This window comes from Coregonus clupeaformis, chromosome 34 (assembly GCF_020615455.1).
Source record: "Coregonus clupeaformis isolate EN_2021a chromosome 34, ASM2061545v1, whole genome shotgun sequence".
Lineage (NCBI taxonomy): Eukaryota > Metazoa > Chordata > Actinopteri > Salmoniformes > Salmonidae > Coregonus > Coregonus clupeaformis.
Window position 1 is genome coordinate 32,558,472 of NC_059225.1, and position 25,758 is coordinate 32,584,229.

Sequence of the window (25,758 nt, forward strand, 5' to 3'; positions counted from 1 at the left end):
GAACGTAGGTTAAACTAGACGAGAGAAGGGAGCTAGCAATGCTACGGTGTTGCAGGTAGGATATGCTAGTGAGGTTAGCTTGGCTCTAAGCGAGCTAGCCAAGTTAGCTAAGTTAGCCTTGCAGCGTGGGCTAACCGAGTTTCAATAGCCATGAAGCTAGCTACCAATGGAGACTGAGAAGTAGAAAATAAATTTCTGCACAAAACACAAACCTTTCGGTCAGTACTCAACCTCTTGACAGGGTCTGAAGACCTACGCTCAGAAGCGATATCCTTCACGGTTCACTTGTGAGCCGTTAAGCAGGAAAACAGGGATCCTGTTGATCTGAGGTGACCTAGAGAGTAATACTCTTCATTTGGAAGAGAGGCAAGAATAACCAGAGAGCGGGAGAGTGGCTCCTTTAAAGGAGGTGAGGGGCTCACCTCATTCACCACTCTATGGCTCTGTCTCCAACAGCCGCTTTTGATAGATTCTTCAGAGAGTAGGTGATCCTAGCAAATCCCTTTGTGAGATATCGAAACGAATAACTGAAAGAGAACCAATGGAACACCAGTCATCTAGTGTGAGCTATTTACAGAGAGGAACAGTAGCACTGCTGTGCTCACATTCCTGATGTCGCCTGGGTTAGGCCCAGATCAGTAGAGTCTTCCTTTCCAACTTGGGAAATGAAAGACATTTCCATGGCTAGTCATGCCGGACTTATAGTCCCATGTGGGTTCTCCAGTGGAACCGGTGCCTCCCGGGACCTTACGGTGTTGTTTTTACCCGACCCCTTGTCCCCCTTCTTCAGCTTTGTCGGGACACAGAAGTCCCTGAAGCACCTCTTGAAGTTCTCATCCAGGAATGCGTAGAGGACGGGGTTGAGGCTGCTGTTGGTGTAGCCCAACGCTACGCAGAAGAAGTAGGCGGCCATGACGGCGGTGGTCTCGGGAACGCTCACCAGCGCCTTGACCAGGATGAAGATGTGGATGGGCGTCCAGCACACTACGAACACCACCACCACCACCATGACCAGGCGGGTGATGCGTCGCAGGTTGCGGTCCTTCTCTCGGGAGCCAGAGAGGAGACGCACGCTCTTGAGTCGTAGCACCATGAGGGAGTAGCACACGGTGATGATGAGCACAGGCACCACGAAGGCAAACACAAACACACAGATCTTCATCAGGGTGTCCCAGTACACGTACGGCTCGGGGAATTGTAAGGCACACTCCGTGGTACCTAGAGGGAGGGAGGGAGAGGGAGAGGGAGAGGGAGAGGGAGAGGGAGAGGGAGAGGGAGAGGGAGAGGGAGAGGGAGAGGGAGAGGGAGAGGGAGAGGGAGAGGGAGAGGAGAGGAGAGGAGAGGAGAGGAGAGGAGAGGAGAGGAGAGGAGAGGAGAGGAGAGGAGAGGAGAGGAGAGGAGAGGAGAGGAGAGGAGAGGAGAGGAGAGGAGAGGTCGAGAAAAAGAGAGCACTGATGAAATGCACCTAGGCTCAAACAAAGTGCTCTGAGAACACATACATTTCCCTCTGTGCCTGGTTCATCTCTCACTCTGCGATGCTGTTATGGAATGCCTAATGTAAACTCAAAAGGGAACATCCACTTTTTCTCACTTACAGTTGAAGTCGGAAGTTTACATAAACCTTAGCCAAATACATTTAAACTCAGTTTCACAATTCCTGACATTTAATCCTAGTAAAAAATCCCTGTCTTAGGTCAGTTAGGATCACCACTTCATTTTAAGAATGTGAAATGTCAGAATAATAGTAGAGAGAATTATTTATTTCAGCTTTTATTTCTTTCATCACATTCCCAGTGGATCAGAAGTTTACATACACTCAATTAGTATTTGGTAGCATTGCCTTTAAATTGTTTAACTTGGGTCAAACATTTTGGGTAGCCTTCCACAAGCTTCCCACAATAGGTTGGGTGAATTTTGGCCCATTCCTCCTGACAGAGCTGGTGTAACTGAGTCAGGTTTGTAGGCCTCCATGCTCGCACACACTTTTTCAGTTCTGCCCACAAATTTTCTATAGGATTGAGATCAGGGCTTTGTGATGGCCACTCCAATACCTTGACGTTGTTGTCCTTAAGCTATTTTGTCACAACTTTGGAAGTATGCTTGGGGTCATTGTCCATTTGGAAGACCCATTTGCGACCAAGCTTTAACTTCCTGACTGATGTCTTGCGATGTTGCTTCAATATATCCACATAATTTTCCTTCCTCATGATGCAATCTATTTTGTGAAGTGCACCAGTCCCTCCTGCAGCAAAGCACCCACACAGCATGATGCTGCCACCCCCGTGCTTCACGGTTGGGATGGTGTTCTTTGGCTTGCAAGCAACCCCCTTTTTCCTCCAACCATAACGATGGTCATTATGGCAAAACAGTTCTATTTGTTTCATCAGACCAAAGGACATTTCTCAAAAAAGTATGATCTTTGTCCCCATGTGCAGTTGCAGACCGTAGTCTGGCTTTTCTATGGCAGTTTTGGAGCAGTGGCTTCTTCCTTGCTGAGCGGCTTTTCAGATTATGTCGATTTAGGACTCGTTTTACTGTGGATATAGATACTTTTGTACCTGTTTCCTCCAGCAACTTCACAAGGTCCTTTGCTGTTGTTCTGGGATTGATTTGCACTTTTCGCACCAAAGTACATTCATCTCTAGGAGACAGAACATGTCTCCTTCCTGAGCGATATGACAGCTGCGTGGTCCCATGGTGTTTATACTTGCATACTATTGTTTGTACAGACAGACGTGGTACCTTCAGGCGTTTAGAAATTGCTCCCAAGGATGAACCAGACTTGTGGAGACCTACAACTTGTTTTCTGAGGTCTTGGCTGATTTCTTTTGATTTTCCCATGATGTCAAGCAAATAGGCACTGAGTTTGAAGGTAGGCCTTGAAATACATCCACAGGCACACCTCCAATTGACTCAAATTATGTCAATTAGCCTATCAGAAGCTTCTAAAGCCACATTTTCTGGAATTTTCCAAGCTGTTTAAAGGCACAGTCAACTTAGTGTATGTAAACTTCTGACCCACTAGAATTGTGATACAGTGAATTATAAGTGAAATAATCTGTCTGTAAACAATTGTTGGGAAAATTATTTGTGTCATGCACAAAGTAGATGTCCTAACCGACTTGCCAAAACTATAGTTTGTTAAAAAAAATTTGTGGAGTGGTTGAAAAACTAGTTTTAATGACTCCAACCTAAGTGTATTTAAACTTCCGACTTCAACTGTATTCACAGTTTCATCTGTATTTAGAAACAATAATATGTGGCTTAAAGATAATGGCAAGCTCATTACTAACAGATGGCTTAGATGGAATGATTTTCCCCTCTTCAAAATAGGTGCGAGATTGGGCTGTATTAGGCCTCTATGTTCTGAGATTAGATGGGCACTTCTGCACTTTGATTCACTTAAACAGAGACATTCAATGAACCAGCTCAAACAGTGCAGGGGCATTTTCATTATGTTCTCTTGGGAAATGTGTGCGTGTGTGGATGCATGCATATGCATTCATGTTTGTGTGCGTGCTTCATGATTGTGTGTATGTCTGCGTGCGTTCTCACCATTGTTGGTCTGGGTGCCCCCCAGTAGCAGTGCTGGTATCCCTGCTGCCGAGGACAGCATCCAGATACACACATTGATCATCTTGGCATTGATGGGAGTCCGGAAGTCCAGGGCTTTGACCGGGTGGCACACGGCCACATAGCGGTCCACACTCATCATGGTCAGGGTGAAGATGCTGGTGAACATGTTGTAGTAGTCGATGGATATGAACACTTTACACACCACCTCGCCAAATGGCCATGAGTTCAACAGGTAGTCGGTGCTCTGGAAAGGCATTGTCGTGGTGACCAGGGCGTCGGCCAGAGCCAGGTTGAATATGTAAATGTTGGTGGCCGTCTTCATCTTTGTGTACCTGTTTCAAAAACAGCATAGAGTAAATAATGTAGGGTAGATTGTGTAAGGTCCATACCTGAGTTTAAATACTATATGAAATCATCTTAAATACTCTATCTGGGCTTGATTGAGCTTAACTGCATGGCACAGTGGAAACAATAGAATAGCGAGAAGAGTGCTAACCCCGTCCATCTGGCAGACTAGAGCAGTCTTTTTCAAATCTCTCCTCAGGGACCCCCAGACGTTTGAGTCATGGGTAACTGGAAGTCAACATGGCTGCCGGAACATGCGTGTCAACATATACAGGCGTATCAACACAAGTGGGTGTATGGAAAGCGAACAGCTAAATGGGAAGATTTTTTATCAGTAAAAAACGTTTTGCGTGGCTGCAAATGTCCCGACAAACCATCAGTATCAACACACAGGAACTGACCAATGAAAACACATTTAGAAACTAAAAACAAGACCGCTCAATCAAAACAGTCTAACCAATCACAGAGCGCTGATGTTACACCCATCGCTGATGATCCACCCACTTATTTTGCCACGCCCACTTTCAGACACATTCCATGTATGCAGTTACCCATACTTGAGATATATCATACTTGAGATTTTTCACAATGTTGTTGTAGCCCTGAACTAGCACACCTGATTCAAGTAGTCAAGGGCTTGATGATTAGTTGACAAATGTAATCAGGTGTGCTAGTTCTGGAATAGTATAAATACAATGTCTTCAGAAAGTATTCACACCCCTTGACTTCTTCCCACATTTTATTGTTTACAGCCTGAATTGAAATTTGAATAAATTGAGATGTTGTGCCACTGGCCTGCACACAATAACCATAATGTCAAAGTGGAGTTATTTTTTTAGAATCTTTTACAAATTCATACAAAATGTAAAGCTGTAATGTCTTGAGTCAATAAGTATTCAACCCCTTTTTTATGGCAAGCCTAAATATGTTCAGTAGTAAAAATGTGCAATTCAAATAATAAGTTGCATGGACTCAGTGTGTTAGTGTTTAACATGTTTTTTGAATGACTACCTCATCTCTGTACCCCACACATACAATTATCTGTAAGGTCCCTCAGTCGAGCAGTGAATTTCAAACACAGTTTCAACCACAAAGACAAGGGAGGTTTTCCAATGCCTCACAAAGAAGGGCACCTATTGGTAGATGGGTAAAAAAACAAACAGACATTGAATAACCCTTTGAGCACGGTGAAGTTATTAATTACACTTTGGATGATGTATCAATAAACCTAGTCACTGCAAAGATACACGCGTCCTTCCTAACTCAGTTGCCGGAGAGGAAGTGTTATGTTTGGGGCAAATCCAATACAACACATTACTGAGTACCACTCTCCATATTTTCAAGCATTTTGGTGACTGCATCATATTATATACGGAATGGAACTAAGCACAGGCAAAATCCTAGAGGAAAACCTGGTTCAGTCTGCTTTCCAACAGACACTGGGAGATTAATACACCTTTCTGCAGAACAATAACCTAAAACACAAGGCCAAATCTACACTGGAGTTGCTTACCAACACGACATTGAATGTTCCAGAGTGGCCTAGTTACAGTTTTGACTTAAATCGGCTTGAAAATCAATGGCAAGACTTGAAAATGGCTGTCTAGCAATGACCAACAACCAACTTGACAGAATTTAAAAAATTGTACAATCCAGGTGTGCAACGCTCTTAGACTTACCCAGAAAGACTCACAGCTGTAAACGCTGCCAAAGGTGATTCTACCATGTATTGTCTCAGTGGTGTGAATACGTATGTAAATTAGATACTGTATTTCTGTATTTCATTTTTCAATAAATTAGCAAAGATGTCTAAAAACATGTTTTCACTTTGTCATTATGGAGTAGTGTGTGTAGATGGCTGATAAAAAATATATTTCAACAATTTTGAATTCAGGCTGTATCACAACAAAATGTGGAGTAAGTCAATGTGTATAAATACTTTCTGAAGGCACTGTACATAGAATGGCTGGGAATCCCCATGGAGAGGTTTGAAGAAGGCTAGACTAGAGCAAATGCCAACAGTATTTGAAAGATTTCAAATAGTATTTGAACACAGGCAATTATTGTTATTGACAGCTGATGAAAGAACTAAATGAAACCCAATCTGTTAAACCTTTTACTGCAGTGGGCTGAATCAGGGTCACACAGAGGGTTTCTTGGTAGTCTTAAACAAATCTACTTTGAAACAAAAGTATACAACTCACACACAAGGTTATGGGCTTAATTAAGAAGACACATGTACCATGTCAGATATAGAGTTGAAATGTATTCCATTTTGAGTTTGCATCCCAACATTACACGTTATATACATCACAAAAGACTGAAATATAACCAAACCGTTTGACATAGAAACACCGGATTTTCTGAGTTAAAAAAATAATAATGTTAATTAATTATGAAAAATATGAATAACATTCCACCCATGAGGCCTCTAGAGGGCGATTTTGTCATTTGACTGCAGGAAAGGGGTCTACCTTGCCATCATCTGAGCTGGTGATTTTTTTATTTCTATTGATAATCCCAACAACATGAGGCAGACTAAAACAATACAAAATTATCAGACAAGGTCTTTTGATATCTCTGAAAAAAACGATATCTGTAACTAGGGGAGAAAATGACAACAGCCATGTTGGAAGACTGAAAGGAATTTCCTTGTATTTAGCGCCATCCATCGTTCCTTCAATTCTGACCAGTTTCCCAGTCCCTGCCGATGAAAAACATCCCCATAGCATGATGCTGCCACCACCATGTTTCACTGTGGGGATGGGGTTCTCGGGGTGATGAGAGATGTTGGGTTTGCAACAGACATAGTGTTTTCCTTGATGGCCAAAAAGCTCAATTTTAGTCTCATCTGACCAGAGTACCTTCTTCCATATGTTTGGGGAGTCTCCCACATGCCTTTTGGCGAACACCAAACGTGTTTGCTAATTTTTTTCTTTAAGCAATGGCTTTTTTCTGGCCACTCTTCCGTAAAGCCCAGCTCTGTGGAGTGTACGGCTTAAAGTGGTCCTATGGACAGATACTCCAATCTCCGCTGTGGAGCTTTGCAGCTCCTTCAGGGTTATCTTTGGTCTCTTTGTTGCCTCTGATTAATGCTCCTTGCCGGGTCTGTGAGTTTTGGTGGGCGGCCCTCTCTTGGCAGGTTTGTTGTGGTGCCATATTCTTTCAATTTTTTAATAATGGATTTAATGGTGCTCCGTGAGATGCTCAAAGTTTCGAATATTTTTGTATAACCCAACCCTGATCTGTACTTCTCCACAGCTTTGTCCCTGACCTGTTTGGAGAGCTCCTTGGTCTTCATGGTGCCCCTTGCTTAGTGGTGTTGCAGACTCTGGGGCCTTTCAGAACAGGTGTATATATACTGAGATCATGTGACACTTAGATTGCACACAGGTGGACTTTATTTAACAAATTATGTGACTTCTGAAGGTAATTGGTTGCACCAGATCTTCTTTAGGGGCTTCATAGCAAAGGGGGTGAATACATATGCACGATCCACTTTTCCGTTATTTATTTTTTAGAATTTTTTGAAACAAGTAATTTTTTTCATTCCACTTCACCAATTTGGACTATTTTGTGTATGTCCATTACATAAAATCCAAATATAAATTCATTTAAATTACAGGTTGTAATGCAACAAAATAGGAAAAATACTTATGCAAGGCACTGTATAGCCATTGATTCTTGAAGAAATCAGGATAACCTATAAATGTCTCAAAAGATTAGTTCAACTCTTCCCCCTGTCAGTAGCTGTCTCAACTGTATAAGCTTGAAACAAAAATGTTGATCTCATGGATGGCCAGTCCTTGCATTCATTGCTCTGTCTCATTTTAGTGTGGTTACATTTCTCTAGCCCCGTTCCTCAGCTGTTTACCCCAAGAAGGGATGGGGTGACCCTTTGTTGTTGTTTGAATCCCAGATTACCCCTTTAAAGAACTTAATCTTTAAGATCTGAAATGGCTACAGCATAAGGTACAGTGCATTCGGAAAGTATTCAGACTTTTTCCACATTGTTACGTTACAGCCTTATTCTAAAATGGATTAAATTATTTTTTCCCCTAATCAATCTACACACAATACCCCATAATGACAAAGCCAAAACTGGTTTCTAGACATTTTTGCAAATGTATAAAAAAGAAAAAAATGAAATATGACATTTACATAAGTGTTCAGACCCTTTACTCAGTACTTTTTTGAAGCACCTTTGACAGCGATTACAGCCTCGAGTCTTCTTGGGTATGATCGCTACAAGCTTACCACACCTGTATTTGGTGAGTTTCTTCCATTCTTCTCTGCAGATCCTCTCAAGCTCTGTCAGGTTGGATGGGGAGCCTCACTGCACAGCTATTTTCAGGTCTCTCCAGAGATGTTCGATCGGGTTCAAGTCCGGGCTCTGGCTGGGCCACTAAAGGATATTCAAAGACTTGTCCCGAAACCACTCCTGCGTTGTCTTGGCTGTGTGCTTAGGGTTGTTGTCCTGTTGGAAGGTGAACCTTCGCCTTAGTATGAGGTCCTGAGTGCTCTGGAGCAGGTTTTCATCAAGGATCTCTCTGTACTTTTCTCCGTTCATCTTTCCCTCGATCCTGACTGGTCCCCCAGTCCCTGCCACTGAAAAACATCCCCACAGCATGATGCTGCCACCACCATGCTTCACCTTAGGGATGGTGCAAGGATTCCTCCAGATGTGACGCTTGGCATTCAGGCCAAAGAGTTCATCATACCAGAGAATCTTGTTTCTCATGGTCTGAGAGTCTTTAGGTGCCTTTTGGCAAACTCCAAGCGGGCAGTCATGTGGCTTTTACAGAGGAGTGGCTTCCGTCTGGCCACTCTACCATAAAGGCCTGATTGGTGGAGTGCTGCAGAGATGGTTGTCCTTCTGGAAGGTTCTCCCATCTCCACAGAGGAACTCTGGAGCTCTTTCAGAGGGACAATTGGGTTCTTGGTCACCTCCCTGACCAAGGCCCTTCTCCCCCGATTGCTCAGTTTGGCCGGGCAGCCAGCTCTAGGAAGAGTCTTGGTGGTTCCAAACTTCTTCCATTTAAGAATGATGGAGGCCACTATGTTCTTGGGGACCTTCAATGCTGCAGAAATGTTTTGGTACCCTTCCCCAGATCTGTGTCTCGACACAATCCTGTCTCGGAGCTCTATGGACAATTATTTTGACGTCATGGCTTGATTTTTGCTCTGACATGAATTGTCAACTGTGGGACCTTGTATAGACAGGTGTGTGCCTTTCCAAATCATGTCATTCAATTGAATTGACCACAGGTGGACTCCAATCAAGTTGTAGAAACATCTCAAGGATGATCAATGGAAACAGGATGCACCTGAGCTCAATTTCGAGTCTCATAGCAAAGGGTCTGAATACTTATGTAAATAAGGTATTTCTGTTTTATATTTTTAATACATTTCCAAACATTTTTAAAAACCTGTTTTCGCTTTGTCATTATGGGGTATTTTGTGTAGATTGATGAGGAAATAATTATATTCATTCAATTTTAGAACAAGGCTGTAACGTAACAATGTGGAAAAAGGGAAGGAGTCTGAATACTTTCCGAATGCACTCTACATACAGTATAGTGTTATAGACTATTGGTCAGTTACCATACACATGATCCACTAGAAGTTAGCTGAGCCTGTATTTTTGGATCAATACCTTGGACATGCTCCATTTCACTCAGCCTATTTTTTTGGAGCATGCAATGGGTAATTGCTGTGGAGACCACTGCCTCAAAGGTGTTGAGAGGAAGAACAAGCAAATGTCAGTGTATAATCTATTTGCATATCTTTTAACCATCCCACAAAAAGCTTGTATCTCATTTTGTTGCATTTTGCACAATACATACAGTATGTGACCCATAGGGTTCTGGTCAAAATAGTCCATTATATAGGGAATATGGTGCCATTTGTGACATAGCCATAGCCAAATCCTAGTCATTGGGAGCACATGATAAAGCTCCAGCCACTGCAGGGCTGATGAGGCCTCTGTCTTCCAATGACTTCTGTCACAGCTGATTTATGGACAGACCACAGTAAAATATTTCCAAAACAACGGGACTGAAACCCCAATCTAGGGACTAGATTTAATCAGATTGACATCCACATAGCATTGTTTTGGCGATGGAACTGCGATAGAGCTGTCAAATCCACAAGCGGCTATAAATTCCCCATCCAAATTAACATGAAAACAAGCATTTGACATTTGAGATTCATTATTACTATTATCGATAGATTCTACACTTACCATTGCTATTTTGAAAATGTAACGTGGTAGGGATAATAAGGAAGGGTTTGTGACACACAAGAGCAGCCATTCACCGATATGTCAGCTCCAACACAGCCAAAACATATTGTATGCGGATGTCGGCCAATACTGATTAACGATGGTTAACGCTCGATCTGATTGAATCTAGGCCTACACTAGAATAAATCACAGCTCTGATTACACATTTTCTTCTGTTGAGAAGAAAATGTGTAAGACAAAATCAATCAACCGGATAAAAAATATACCAATTGTAAACTGAGCTGTCTACATGAAACAGAGAGCTGAGAGTATATCGCTATTAGCTCATCAATGGAACTAACTTGGGGAGGTGACGGAATGGCCCTGTGAGCATATTCGGACGCAGACGTCCATGGACGTCTAAAATACGTAATTTTGCTCACCGGAAGATCATGTGCAATCAATCTGATTTGAGGTAATTGTCTCTAGTCTGGAGTGCTTTGTGAGGCGTTGGTGCACTGCGCATGACACCAGCACTGTTTTATCTGTCTTACACACCATAAATAAAACCCAATGAGGTGCAAGCAACCCTATCAGCATGATAGAGGGCCACTGGTATTAAATGCAATTAATATGCTCTCTCTCTCTGCCAAAATAACACTATTTCTCATAGGCTTGACACATTTAGAACACTTTTAAACATTGCCCCAACAGATGTAGCATTCCAACTGTAAAAAGGCCCAATAGTAAAAAGGTATTTTACCCTGCAATTGAACTGTACAGTATGTTATGATTGAAACAAAAATAATAAATCCTAACAAACCATATAGTGATTGTACATGTTGTACTATTAAGTTTAAACATGCACCTGCCACTGGGTGGCTCACAAGTGTTCCAAATGTTTAAAGAAAACTTCACTTTTTTGTTTAGTTTTTTGTGCGAAAATGTGGTAAAGTGTATGCATGGGCATCTGACTGAAATGTTGTATTTTTAGCATACTTGGTGTAACCCTTCATTAGCCAAAACTCTTTAGAAATAGCTAATATATTGGCAATTGATATCAATGCAATATTGAGGTGAGTGTGCAAATAAATGATAATAAACCTTACCTGATGATAACATACATGACGAGGCAGTTGCCCACCAAGCCCACCACAAACACCACGGAGTACACAGCTGTGATAATTGGGATGATTGGGGACATTGACTCCTCTTCCCCGTCAGAGTCAAAAGTCAGATTGTGATCTGCTGCATATCCAGATTGCGAAGTAGAATTCATATAACAGTCTTCCGCGAGCGCCAAGATGCACTTGTCGTCTTTGAAAATTTCAACCGGGGTGGCATCCATTTTTGGTTATGTTTGACCACCTAACAAAAAGGAGAAAAGCTGGTTACCAGCATATGCCTTTGACTGGCTGTTGGCTATGCGTGAAGGAAGCCCGTAAGAAGAAGAAAAAATAACAGTAAGAAAGTTGAAGATATGCGTCAAATGATCATAGTTTGTATATGAAACCAACTTTCTATTATATGCCGTTCAAAAAACAAATGAAACGATCAATTTCCATTATATATATATATACAGGTTGATTCAAACCTGTTTTTTATGTGATATTATCAATTAAAGCTTAATGCGTAATTTCACCCATCCGAGCCCATGGTAACTTACCCTCTGGATATTAGTTCCTTCTGTTCCTTTTTGTGTTTGTAGAACATGGAATTTGTGCGAAACGATGTAAGATATTTGCTGTTGGATTGCAGAAGGATGTGGCTCGCCAAACTTTGTAGAGTGGGGTATGAGAGCGACAACCACAGCACCGCGGCTCGGCAGAGACTCGAGCCACTCCCGCTCAGTAGCCTACCCAACGCCCCCCCTATCCAGCACAAATATGACATCAGAGAAATGACAATAACCTCAAGGCATAGTTAACGTCCCCATGTAACCATATAATTCGATGTAACCATGGATTAGCCTGCAACGGTGAGAGACAAAGTGCGCAAAGAAAACACAGACATCCATTTCCTTATTACATTATTTAAATCACAACAATAGTATTTTTATTATATCACACTATATTATATTATATGTGGAAGTTATTGACCATGTTATCGACTCACTTGAATTGTTTGAATTAACTCCAGAACTGTTCTATTCTGCAGGTGTCACGCCCTGGCTCTGGGGACTCTTAATTGTTGAGCCAGGGTGTGGATTTCCTATATTTAGTTGTTCTATGTTTTCATTCTAGATCGTTTAGATCTATGTTGGCCAGGGTGGTTCCCAATCAGAGGCAGCTGTAGCTCGTTGTCTCTGATTGGGAACCATACTTACGCAGCCTGTTTTCACTAGTCATTGTGGGATCTTGTTCCGTAAGGTTTGTTTTGGTGTTAACCTAGGACGTGACGTATCGTTTGTTGTGTTGTTTTGTTCGTGTGGTGTACTTCAATAAAATATGTACGCATATCACGCTGCGCTTTGGTCCGCTTCATCTCATAACGACCGTGACAGCAGGGGTCTTCAACATGTTCTGGAGAACAACTGTGCAATACTCTGATTGGTTTAATTTATTAAATTATTTATAAAACATATAGCCATAACATCAAAGTAATAATACCAGCTGATATAACATACATCAATAATCAGATTTATCAGAGAAATCTGATAATTCCTCTGTGCCCCTTGCTATAACCTCTGATTACATTAAAATGCATGTTATGTAGTGATAGAGCAACACACAACCAATCATCCATCATCATTAACCATCATGATCAGAGACACACAAAATACCCTCTAACAAAGATGATGTCTTGGATGTACTCTATGTGATTACGCACTGTGAATAATCATATCCTGTGCCAATATGACATACAGTGAGGGAAGTGGCCGTTTTGGGTCATTGTCATGCTGGAATACCCATCCACGACCCATTTTCAATGCCCTGGCTGAGGGAAGGAGGTTCTCACCCAAGATTTGATGGTACATGGCCCCGTCCATCGTCCCTTTGATGCGGTGAAGTTGTCCTGTCCCCTTAGCAGAAAAACATCCCCAAAGCATAATGTTTCCACCTCCATGTTGGACGGTGGGGATGGTGTTCTTGGGGTCATAGGCAGCATTCCTCCTCCTCCAAACACAGCGAGTTGAGTTGATGCCAAAGAGCTAGATTTTGGTCTCATCTGACCACAACACTTTCACCCAGTTCTCCTCTGAATCATTCAGATGTTCATTGGCAAACTTCAGACGGGCCTGTATATGTGCTTTCTTGAGCAGGGGGACCTTGGGGACCATACTTTCAATCCTTCACGGCGTAGTGTGTTACCAATTGTTTTCTTGGTGACTATGGTCCCAGCTGCCTTGAGATCATTGACAAGATCCTCCCGTGTAGTTCTGGGCTGATTCCTCACCGTTCTCATGATCATTGCAACTCCACGAGGTGAGAACTTGCATGGAGCCCCAGGCTGAGGGAGATTGACAGTTATTTTGTGTTTCTTCCATTTGCGAATAATCACACCAATTGTTGTCACCTTCTCACCAAGCTGCTTGGCAATGGTCTTGTAGCCCATTCCAGCCTTGTGTAGGTCTACAATCTTGTCCCTGACATCCTTGGAGAGCTCTTTGGTCTTGGCCATGGTGGAGAGTTTGGAATCTGATTGATTGATTGTTTCTGTGGACAGGTGTCTTTTATACAGGTAACAAACTGAGATTAGGAGCACTCCCTTTAAGAGTGTGCTCCTAATCTCAGATCGTTACCTGTATAAAAGACACCTGGGAGCCAGAAATCTTTCTGATTGAGAGGGGGTCAAATACTAATTTCCCTTATTAAAATGCAAATCAATTTATAACATTTTTGACATGCGTTTTTCTGGATTTTTTTTGTTTTTTTCTGTCTCTCACTGTTCAAATAAACCTACCATTAAAATTATAGACTGATCATTTCTTTGTAAGTGGGCAAACGTACAAAATCAGCAGGGGATCAAATACTTTTTTCCCTCACTGTATAATGATACATTGCATACCCTCTATCCTGTAATGTAGGTAAATATAGGCTACTCTGTGTATGTCCTGAAATGCATGTACAGGCTGTAACTGATGTGAGTGGAAATGCTGGGTCTCAGTCTCGGTTTGTAGTCTCCTCGGTAGCCTGAGGGAAGCCAAGGATCCATGAGCTCTTAACACTAAGTACAACTAATCAGAGAAGAAAGCAAATGAGAAGTCAAACCTTGTTAATGTAGCCCAACATTTTCCCACAGTGATTCACATAGTGGATATGATGCATGATGGGTCCTCAGTTCAAATAAGTTAAACAGATACACAAACAACAGGAAGCAGATTGAAACGCTTAAGCGCTGGTCATGCAAATGTTTAGCAGTTATCAATTGATTGGTGCACTTTTATTCTGTACTGCTACAGTACTGATGATTACTGAGTCATACTCTGACTTGACTTAGTCATCTTGGCCCCCTTGGGAGCATAGGGCATCCACTATGGCTCCCCACCTCACTCTCTTCTGTCCATGAGCTTTTAGTCATACTCTAAAGGGTCGTATTTTCAAGGCCCTTTTCCCTCAAAAAAGAATTTCCTTTGGTTGAACAGGGGTATTTTCAGTGGCAATCGTCTCATATTTTGTTCAAACACTAGTACAGCAAAATTATTTCCTGGAAGTTCTCTGTAAAGCATTGTACAATATGTTTTATTTGCTGGGATAGGGGGTCATCCTAATGCATTTCTCATAATGTTTTGAATGGGTGAACTAGTTTGTTGCTTGTAATAATGGTAAAATGTCATGGCATTTCAGCAACACTATGTATTACATAAAGGAGTAGCATTATTCAAGGGTTTAACCTTGTGTTAATTACGTTTTCTGGTAAAATATATGAAGAGAACACATAAGTCCTCCATTATTACATGCATTGAAGGTACTAGTCAGTCCCAGGTACTTACAAAGCGTATTCTACTGCAATGGCTGAAATGAATAAGGGTTAGTTTGAAATGTAATATAGTTCTTGTAAATTACAATGTCATTTATTTTCCCACTGTATCAATTGTCAATGTGGATGTCTTGTCATTTCAATGTGGATCACTTCCCATGTCTTGTTCTTCTGGTAGGTGTTGATGCAAGGCTCAAGTCATCTCTGGACTTAAGCTCTGAAATCTTCCTGAGCTTTAAGGAAACTGTATTTCACACCTTCCATCACACACGGCTCTCACAACGTCAGGCAAATCAGACACATGACAATGAATGATCGTGTCACCTTGCGGAGTCTACTTTAATTTGTAACAGTGGACATTTGATAAAGAGATCCCCAAAAGTAAGCCAGGCGAAGAAGCCTAGATTGATATCTCTTAGGCAGCATTCTAAATGGCACCCTATTCCCTATAGTGCACTACTTTTGACCAGAGCCCTATGGGGAGCCCTATAAGGAATGGGATGCCATTCGAGACGCAGACTTATTCTGCATAAGCAGCTTTCTTGATTAGAGGTATCAGGGACAAGGGCGGTAGTACATTTAGATATTACATTTTCATATGTGGTATGAGAAACTGTTTTGATTTAAAGGAGAGGGATTGAGGCACACGCTGTTCCTCTGCTGCAAAATGTATTGAGATGAGATGAGAGACAAAGATGAGATATGCAGTAATTTCAACACTAGTGCAGAATAAAATCAACCTTGTACAGAGATTCGTGCACCCAGATTCTCTCAGCGCTCAGTTACCTCCACTCCTGTGAGCCGCCCATCATCCACAGTAACCTGACTTGTGACACCATCTTCATCCAACACAACGGATTCATCAAGATGGGATCAGTGTCTCCAGACACCATCAACAACCATGTGAAGACCTGCAGAGAGGAACAGAAAGACCTGCACTTCTTCTTCCCTGAATATGGAACTGTTGTAGATGTCAACACTGCAATGGATATCTATTCCTTTGGGATGTGTGCCTTGGAGATGGCAGTGTCTGAGATCCAGGGAAACTGAGAAACTTCCTATGTCAGGAGGCCATCAACAACACCATAGAGTCACTGGAAGACCCCTACAGAGGGAGTTTATTCAGAAGTTTCTGGATGCTGACCTGTTTAAGAGGCCTACAGCCAGAGAGCTGCTTTTCCACCAGTCTCTGTTTTAGGTGCCCCTGTTAAAGCTGCTAGCTGCACACTGCATCGTTAGCCACCAGCATATGTGACCTGTTTCAGCAAACCAGGCGTATGTCGCAAGTCACAACTTCACAGGAGAGCCATTTGAAAGTTTTTTGATTTTTTAATCAAAATGCGTTTTTTTGGCAGAAATGCCTTCTGGAACATGTAAACTTACATGTGCCTTAATAACAAACTTGTATGCCATCTGTAAATACGAATAAAATTGTTAAATTACGAGCCTTGTTGGTTAAGCCACAGAAAAAGACAGCAACCTTCCCACTAGCCATGATTGGCTGAGATAATGAGTGGGCTGGACATGCCGAGCTCGGAGTTCGGATTGGTCTGCCATGCAGTGTTGCCAACAAATTTTCAGGGAAGTTGCTAGAAGCAGGTCGATTTATTGCTAAAAGTTGCTAAATAACGTTGGGATGTCATTGCGTGATGATGTCATTATGTAATAACGTAAAACTGAGTCATTACGTAAAATACACAATAACGTTACTCAAATTGACTGGCCATCTCGGCGACAAATATGATTTGACATTTGCTAGTGTAGATTTGTTTGTTTATTATCACATATTTTTTATTTGTAAAAGTAATATAAACACAACACATTTTATATGATCAGATATTTTTATTTTTAAACACAACACATTGAATTATTGAACAATTACACATTACACATTATTAAGCAATTACATTTGATTTATTTTCTTATTAACTAGTAAATAGTTTTAAGAAGTGTATTGGTAGTTAGTTAACATGCTACCAAACTGATCAACAATTATAGGTACAAACTAATAACAAGGTATATATGTTAACTTATCGAACAAGCAACTTAACTCAAATAATGATGTGTGCGCTAGGCATCTCTCTCCAGCTCTCTCCAGGTTGTTGTGCTGCTTGGCTGGCCTGCTGCTGCCTGTGCTGACGTCACTCACAATGCACTTTTGCAGCCAGGCACGTGTGTTGTGACTGAGTGTGTGACAGAGAAAATCGTTTTTGTGTCATTTAGAGGGAAAATGTGTGCATTTTAGCATTTTAGTCACTTTTCAAAAGTTGCTAAATGTTCCAAATATTTTTTTAAAAAAGTAGCTACATTTGTTGCTAGGTGCTGTTTGAAAAAAAAGTTGCCAGGGTAGTCTGAAAAGTTGCTAAATCTAGCAACAAAATTGCTAAGTTGGCATCACTGCTGCCATGTTGAAGCCTTCTGTCTATTTGAGCTGGTCAGAATTGTGTTGGTAATCCTGTCGAACGCTGTTTAAAAAAATATATATAATGTAGTGGAGCTGCATAAGTGTTGCTCTCCACTTTCTGGAGGATCGAGTTTTTAAATCAGTGGAATTAGAGTATGATAGCAAAAGAGATGGCGAAAATCTTCAAACTAAGGGCAACCGTGGCAATGCATCCGTGAGAGGGAGACGCGCCCATCATGCATGATTATGTATACGGGTAAGATAGTCTAGCTAGCTATATTTTCAGATATTACAAGTTTCTAATTTTGACAGAAAGTGGTTTAATTTCAAGCTAAAGTGTACTGTTAGCTAGCTAGCTAACGTTACGTGTATGACATTATTATTCATTGTTTTTCAACTAGCTAACGTTGGCTGGCTGGCTCGTTAGCTAACGTTACGTGACGTGTGTGATCTTACATAATTGTTTACCTAGCTAGCTACATGTCTTAAGCTAAAGTGTAACGGTACAACACCCGTTGAATATGGCCGGTGTCAGTAAACGTCGGCAAACAATCTTAATGAAATTGTTGCCAGCAGAGCTGGTTATGCTGTTTTCATATCATCCAGAGGTAAACAAATCATCGGCCAGAGCGAAACGAGATGGGTGGGGCTGAAGCTAAAGAGGGTGTGAACGATGCTGAATGGGTGTAGACAAAACATTCAAATGCCATTTTCTCAAAAGTGAGTTTACAAGTTTATCAACTTTCAAAGCAGAATTACTTTCCCATTGTTCCTCAAAAATGCAGTGTATGATATACAATTTTGTAGCTCTGAGTCGCTACTTTTATCCAATGTAAAAAACAGCATTTCAAATTTTGCTACATAAGACCAAATCCAGGTTGTGAGTCATATATGATCCCTGAGAATGCCTTAGAGGAGATCATTAAGGATATGGACCACAACCTCATCATCACTGAGATAAAGGCGGACGTGCAGCTCAAGCTGTTTCAGTTTCCTGCCTTGGAACTGGATAAGTTCCTGGAGGATGTCAGGAATGGTATCTACAGTGGGGGAAAAAAGTATTTAGTCAGCCACCAATTGTGCAAGTTCTCCCACTTAAAAAGATGAGAGAGGCCTGTAATTTTCATCATAGGTACACGTCAACTATGACAGACAAAATGAGAATTTTTTTTCCAGAAAATCATATTGTAGGATTTTTTTATGAATTTATTTGCAAATTATGGTGGAAAATAAGTATTTGGTCAATAACAAAAGTTTCTCAATACTTTGTTATATACCCTTTGTTGGCAATGACACAGGTCAAACGTTTTCTGTAAGTCTTCACAACGTTTTCACACACTGTTGCTGGTATTTTGGCCCATTCCTCCATGCAGATCTCCTCTAGAGAAGTGATGTTTTGGGGCTGTCGCTGGGCAACACGGACTTTCAACTCCCCTCCAAAGATTTTCTATGGGGTTGAGATCTGGAGACTGGCTAGGCCACTCCAGGACATTGAAATGCTTCTTACGAAGCCACTCCTTCGTTGCCCGGGCGGTGTGTTTGGGATCATTGTCATGCTGAAAGACCCAGCCACGTTTCATCTTCAATGCCCTTGCTGATGGAAGGGGGTTTTCACTCAAAATCTCACGATACATGGCCCCATTCATTCTTTCCTTTACACGGATCAGTCGTCCTGGTCCCTTTGCAGAAAAACAGCCCCAAAGCATGATGTTTCCACCCCCATGCTTCACAGTAGGTATGGTGTTCTTTGGATGCAACTCAGCATTCTTTGTCCTCCAAACACGACGAGTTGAGTTTTTACCAAAAAGTTATATTTTGGTTTCATCTGACCATATGACATTCTCCCAATCCTCTTCTGGATCATCCAAATGCACTCTAGCAAACTTCAGATGGGCCTGGACATGTACTGGCTTAAGCAGGGGGACACGTCTGGCACTGCAGGATTTGAGTCCCTGGCGGCGTAGTGTGTTACTGATGGTAGGCTTTGTTACTTTGGTCCCAGCTCTCTGCAGGTCATTCACTAGGTCCCCCCGTGTGGTTCTGGGATTTTTGCTCACCGTTCTTGTGATCATTTTGACCCCACGGGGTGAGATCTTGCGTGGAGCCCCAGATCGAGGGAGATTATCAGTGGTCTTGTATGTCTTCCATTTCCTAATAATTGCTCCCACAGTTGATTTCTTCAAACCAAGCTGCTTACCTATTGCAGATTCAGTCTTCCCAGCCTGGTACAGGTCTACAATTTTGTTTCTGGTGTCCTTTGACAGCTCTTTGGTCTTGGCCATAGTGGAGTTTGGAGTGTGACTGTTTGAGGTTGTGGACAGGTGTCTTTTATACTGATAACAAGTTCAAACAGGTGCCATTAATACAGGTAACGAGTGGAGGACAGAGGAGCCTCTTAAAGAAGAAGTTACAGGTCTGTGAGAGCCAGAAATCTTGCTTGTTTGTAGGTGACCAAATACTTATTTTCCACCATAATTTGCAAATAAATTCATAAAAAATCCTACAATGTGATTTTCTGGATTTTTTTATCTCAATTTGTCTGTCATAGTTGACGTGTACCTATGATGAAAATTACAGGCCTCTCTCATCTTTTTAAGTGGGAGAACTTGCACAATTGGTGGCTGACTAAATACTTTTTTCCCCACTGTACATCCTGACAGCATTCGGTCTGCTCTCTCTCCAGCAGCCCCAGCAGTCCCCTGTCAAATCCCCCATTGTCACCCCCTCCGTCAAAACCCCCACCCCAGAACCTGCTGAACTAACGTTGTCTCAGTGTATTTTGTATTATTCTGTACGTAAATCCGGGACAATCCATTTAGTATGATATGTTTCGTATGGTACTGTATGTATTAATTTGTGGATGTCCATCATCCATTTTGTCTGATATGTTATGAATTCCAATTTGTCGTGGCTAACATTAGCTAGGTGACTAACGCTAACATTAGCTAACTCTAATGGTTAGGGGTTAAGGGTAGGAGTTAGGTTAAAGGGTTAAGTTTAGGTTTAGTGACGACGCACAATTGGCCCAGCGTCGTCCAGGGTAGGGGAGGGAATGGCCGGCAGGGATGTAGCTCAGTTGGTAGAGCATGGCGTTTGCAACGCCAGGGTTGTGGGTTCGATTCCCACGGGGGGCCAGTATGAAAAAAATATATTTTAAAAAATAATGTATGAACTCACTAACTGTATGTCGCTCTGGATAGGAGCGTCTGCTAAATGACGTAAATGTAAATGTTTAGGGTTAGGGGAAGGGTTAGCTAACATGCAAAGTATTTGCAATAAAGTAGTAAGCAGTTGCAAAGTTACTAATTAGTGATGAGATTCGAACACGCAACCTTTGGATTGCTAGACGTTTGCATTATATGCCCACCCATGCACCCCGACCAACCACCCTCCTTTTGTTTTGCTTTAAGTAACCTTCTGTCTTATGTAACCATACCAAACATAACATATCATACTAATTTGAGTGTCCCAGATTTACGTTTACTATGTTACGCCTAGTCTATGAGACCAGTCTGGCTAAACTACAGGTTGTTCAGATGCAGTGTAATATTGAGCCGGTGGAGGAGTGTGCAAAACATAATCTGACACTACTGTGGAAGCTGGAGGACAAACTGGACAGACACCTACAGTGCCTTCAGAAAGTATTCATACCCCTTTACTTATTCCACATCTTGTTGTGTTACAGCCTGAATTCAAAATTTATTAAATATATTGTTTTATCACCCACCTACACAATACCCCATAATGACAAAGAGAAAACATGTTTTTAGAATTTTTTTTACATTTATTAAAAATGAAATACAGAAATATTTCATTTACATAAGTATTCACACCCCTGTGTCAATACATGTTAGAATCACCTTTGGCACGATTACAGGGTAAGTCTCTAAGAGCTTTGCACATTATTATTTTTAAAATTCTTCAAGCTCTGTCATGTTGGACAGCCATTTTCAAGTCTTGCCATATATATTCAAGACGATTTAAGTCAAAACTGTAAATTGGCCACTCAGGAACATTCAATGTCATCTTCGCAAGCAACTCCAGTGTATATTTGGCCTTATGTTTTAGGTTATTGAATTTGTCTCCCAGTGTCTGTTGGAAAGCAGACTGAACTAGGTTTTCCTAGTTTTCTGCTAAACATGTGTATGCCACCAATAACATTTGATTTGATTAAAACTTGATTTGATTTCCTCTCCGGCAACTGAGTTAGGAAGGACGCCTGTATCTTTGTAGTGACTGTGTGTATTGATACACCATCCCAAAGTGTAATTAATAACTTCACCATGCTCAAAGGGATATTCAATGTCTTATTTTTTTATTTTAACCCATCTACCAATACGTGCACTTTTTTTGCGAGGCATTGGAAAACCTCCCTGGTCTTTGTAGTTGAATCTGTGTTTGAAATGCACTCTTCGACTGAGGGACCTTACAGACAATTGTGTGGGGTACAGATATGAGGTAGTCATTCAAAAATCATGTTAAACACTATTATTGCACACAGTGAGTCCATGCAACTTATTATGGGACTTGTTAAGCACATTTTTACTCCTGAACTTATTTAGGCTTGCCATAGCAAAAGGTGGAATACTTATTGACTCAATTAATTTGTAAACATTTCTAAAAACATTGTTCCCTTTTGACATTATGGGGTACTGTGTGTAGGCCTGTGACACAAAATCTCAATGTAACCCATTTAAAATTCAGGCTGTAACACAACAAAATGTGGAAAAAGTCAAGGGGTGTGAATACACTGTACTGTAAGCTGTGATTTGTTACCCAATGAGAATGTTCAGGAACTGGCTGTTGAGCTGGTCCAACTGGGCTTCATCAGCGAGGTGGACCAGAGCAGGATGGCCACTGTACTAGAAGAGGCCTTCACCAAGTTCTTCAGCAGGAACGGTTCCCTTAACCCTGTCACTGTGCCGTTGCGGGGCTGCCCGAGTCAGTCCCTTTCCGTTTTTAGTTCCCTCTATATAGTAGCAACTTCTTTTGGGAAGGAAGTCAACAAAGTTATCATATGTCAGTATTACTTGTTAGGGTGGCAGGTAGTCCAGAGGTTGAGAGCATTGGGCTAGTAACCGAAAGGTAGGTGATTCCAATCCCTGAGCCGACTTGGTACTCATTTTTCCATGTGCCCTTCAGTAAGGCACTTAACTCTAATTGCTCCTGTAAGTTGCTCTGGATAAGAGCTTCTGCTAAAATGTTTAAAAATATATATATATATTTTTTTTAAATCACGTGTTTAGAATATATATTCAGAACTGTATCAGGGAGGAGGTCAGAGACCTGGCAGTATGGTGCCAGGACAACAACCTCTCCCTCAACTTGAGAAAGACAAAGGAGTTGTGGTCCTCTGTAGCTCAATTGGTAGAGCATGGCGCTTGTAACGCCAGGGTAGTGGGTTCGATCCCCGGGACCACCCATACGTAAAAATGTATGCGCACATGACTGTAAGTCGCTTTGGATAAAAGCGTCTGCTAAATGGCATATTATTATATTATTATTGATCGTGGACTACAGAAAAAGGAAAGCCGAGCACGCCCCCATTCACATCGACAGGGCTGTAGCGGAGCGGGTCGAGAGCTTCAAGTTCCTTGGTGTCCACATCACTAAGGACCTATCATGGTCAAAACACACCAAGATAGGAGTCTGAAAAGATTTGGCTTAGGACCTCAGATCCTCAAAACGTTCTACAGCTGCACCATCGAAAGCATCCTGACTGGTTGCATCACTGCTTGGTATGGCAACTGCTCGGCATCCGACCGCAAGGCGCTACAGAGGGTAGTGCGCAGGGCCCAGTACATCAATGGGGCCGAGCTTTCTGCCACCCAGGAACTTTACACCAGGCAGAGTCAGAGGAAGGCCCCAAAATTGTCAAAGACTCCAGCCACCCAAGTCATAGACTGTTCTCTCTGCTACCACATCGCAAGCGGTACCGGAGCACCAAGTCTGGGAACAAAAGGCTCCTTAACAGCTTCTACCCCCAAGCCATACGACTGCTAAACAGTTAATCAAATGGTTACTCAGACTATTTGCATTAACCCCCTTATTTTATTATTATTCTTTGCACAGGCTCGATGTACACTCACTGGACTCACATATACTACACTGACACTCCAACACACACACACGTACACAAACAGAAAACACACACACTCATATTGACGCCACACACACACACTCACTTACTGTACATTCACATACATTCACATTCCTTCACACTCTTCACATACGCAGCTGCTACTCTCTGTTTTTATCTATGCATAGTCACTTTACCCCTACCTACACGTACATATTACCTCAATTACCTTGACTAACCTGTACCCCTACACGTTGACTCGGTACCGGTACCCCTTGTATTTAGCCTCGTTATTGTTATTTGATTGTGTTACTATTTTTCCTTTAGTTTATTTAGCACATTTTCCTTACTTACATTTTAAAAACTTTGCATTGTTGGTTAAGGGCTCGTAAGTAAGCATTCCAAACACCTGTTGTATTCGGCGCATGTGACAAATAACATTTGATTTGATTTGAAAACATTCACAATGCAGAAATCAAAATCCAAACAGGAATTCATTGTTTTGACCTGTGTGTCAATGATTAATATATGTTTGTACAATTCATTTAAAAACACCTCGATTGTACTATAAACAAATGAAGGGTTCTTCTTACAGATCATAAGAATGTAGTACTGCTGCAGTGTTTACATGTCATGACTCATGTGTTAGGTGAACATTAAGGATGATTGACAAGTATATGTGAAGAGAAAAACAATAATGTTCCTGTGAGCATTGTGAGCTGCATTACCATGGCTATGGATTAAACAAACAAAGGCCAAAAGGTTGAAAAATACATCGATTATAAAGAGGTTCTAAGAAATACAGTGAAGAGCTTCTGTTTTTGTAAATACTCTCATGAGAAAGTGTTATATTCTCAGTGAACTAAAATCGTATTGATTGTCATTGTCATTTCCTTGATCGATCCATCGAACATGAAATTATGAATTGACATTAAATGTGTCAAGTAACTATTTAGCCTAGCTAAGAAGTTTCCATTGTATTTGTTGATGTTTGAATGCCAGGTTGCCCCTTTAATCTTTCAAACCATATTTACATCTCTTGCACAGATATTGTAATATTTCTCTGGTCGGTAGCAGTCCACTGACTATGGGTTTCAATCTCATCCCACTGGGCACACACTGGTTGAATCAACGTTGTTTCCACATCATTTCAATGAAATAACTTTGAACCAACGTGGATTAGACATTGAATTGATGTCTGTGCCCAGTGGGATGGTAGCAGGAGAACAGTTTACGCATCTATCCTCCCACAAATCTACTGCTGCTGGAAATTAATTTATGATCTTGATGTTTATTGAAACAGTGTGGGTCAAAGATCAATCTCAATCTGCTCCAGTCATTTGATGATTGTGTCTAGTCCCTGGAGGAATCTCTGGGATTGCAGTGAGATCACAAATTGAGATTGAAATGTTGTGTGTGTGCGTGTGTGCGGCGTGTGTGTGTTTTGAGTCCTGTCTTGATTTCTTTTGGGAGTATGTTTAGAGTCTTAGTATCAATGCCATTATCCTGGATTTCTGGACATGAAGGGATTGTTGAGACAGCAGGAATATAAAATGGAGCTTGATTGAAAAAGAAGAAATTCTCAATGTGAACCAGTGAACCTTGAGCTCTCTGAGGCTCTCTGAGGTGTCTCTCTTTCTCTCTCTCACACACACACACTTTCTATTAGTGTCTCTCTTGCTCTACATCAGTCTCTTTCTAATTCACACACACAAGCACACACGCACAAGCACACACGCACATACACACACACACACACACACACACACACACACATGCTCACACACTGACACGCATGCACGCGTGAATGCATACACACATGGAATTTTGCAATCCTCTGGAGTTTGGGCTGGTATTTGAACAGTCTATTCACTCACTTTCATGCATGATGAATGCTACTACTCAGTCATTTTTATGCATAATAGTTGTACATAACTCATTCTAATCCACTGGGACACCTTTCCATTTCTGTGTCATTAAACTGAGAAGTGAGAAGGGAATAGCAACCAGAGTATAGGTCTAATTGCATACTTAGAGAACCTTCTGAAAAATCCCCACTGCCTCTCTCAGAAATACATGTGAATTGTTTTTGATTTATTGGGTGAAAATAAATAGATGTTGGTTTTGTGAGCAGTTCAGTATCGCTTGGCCAGACTAGCTGCAGATGGGAGCAAGACTGTGAACAGTTCTAATTAATCAATATTTTCAGAT

General features: G+C 41.5%; 1 protein-coding gene and 1 pseudogene across 1 annotated transcript; one reads left to right on the forward strand and one right to left on the reverse strand.

Moving 5' to 3' along the window:
* On the reverse strand, positions 1 to 11,920 carry LOC121549573 (delta-type opioid receptor-like). Its single transcript, XM_041861361.2, has 4 exons — positions 11,811 to 11,920; positions 11,254 to 11,512; positions 3,556 to 3,908; positions 1 to 1,218 (listed from the first exon to the last, which is right to left on the reverse strand). The coding sequence occupies exons 2-4, from the start codon at positions 11,490 to 11,492 to the stop codon at positions 689 to 691; spliced, it is 1,122 nt and encodes a 373-aa protein (XP_041717295.1). The 5' UTR covers positions 11,493 to 11,512; positions 11,811 to 11,920; the 3' UTR covers positions 1 to 688.
* Positions 11,569 to 25,758, forward strand: part of LOC121549560 — a 27,057-nt pseudogene continuing 12,867 nt past the window's right edge.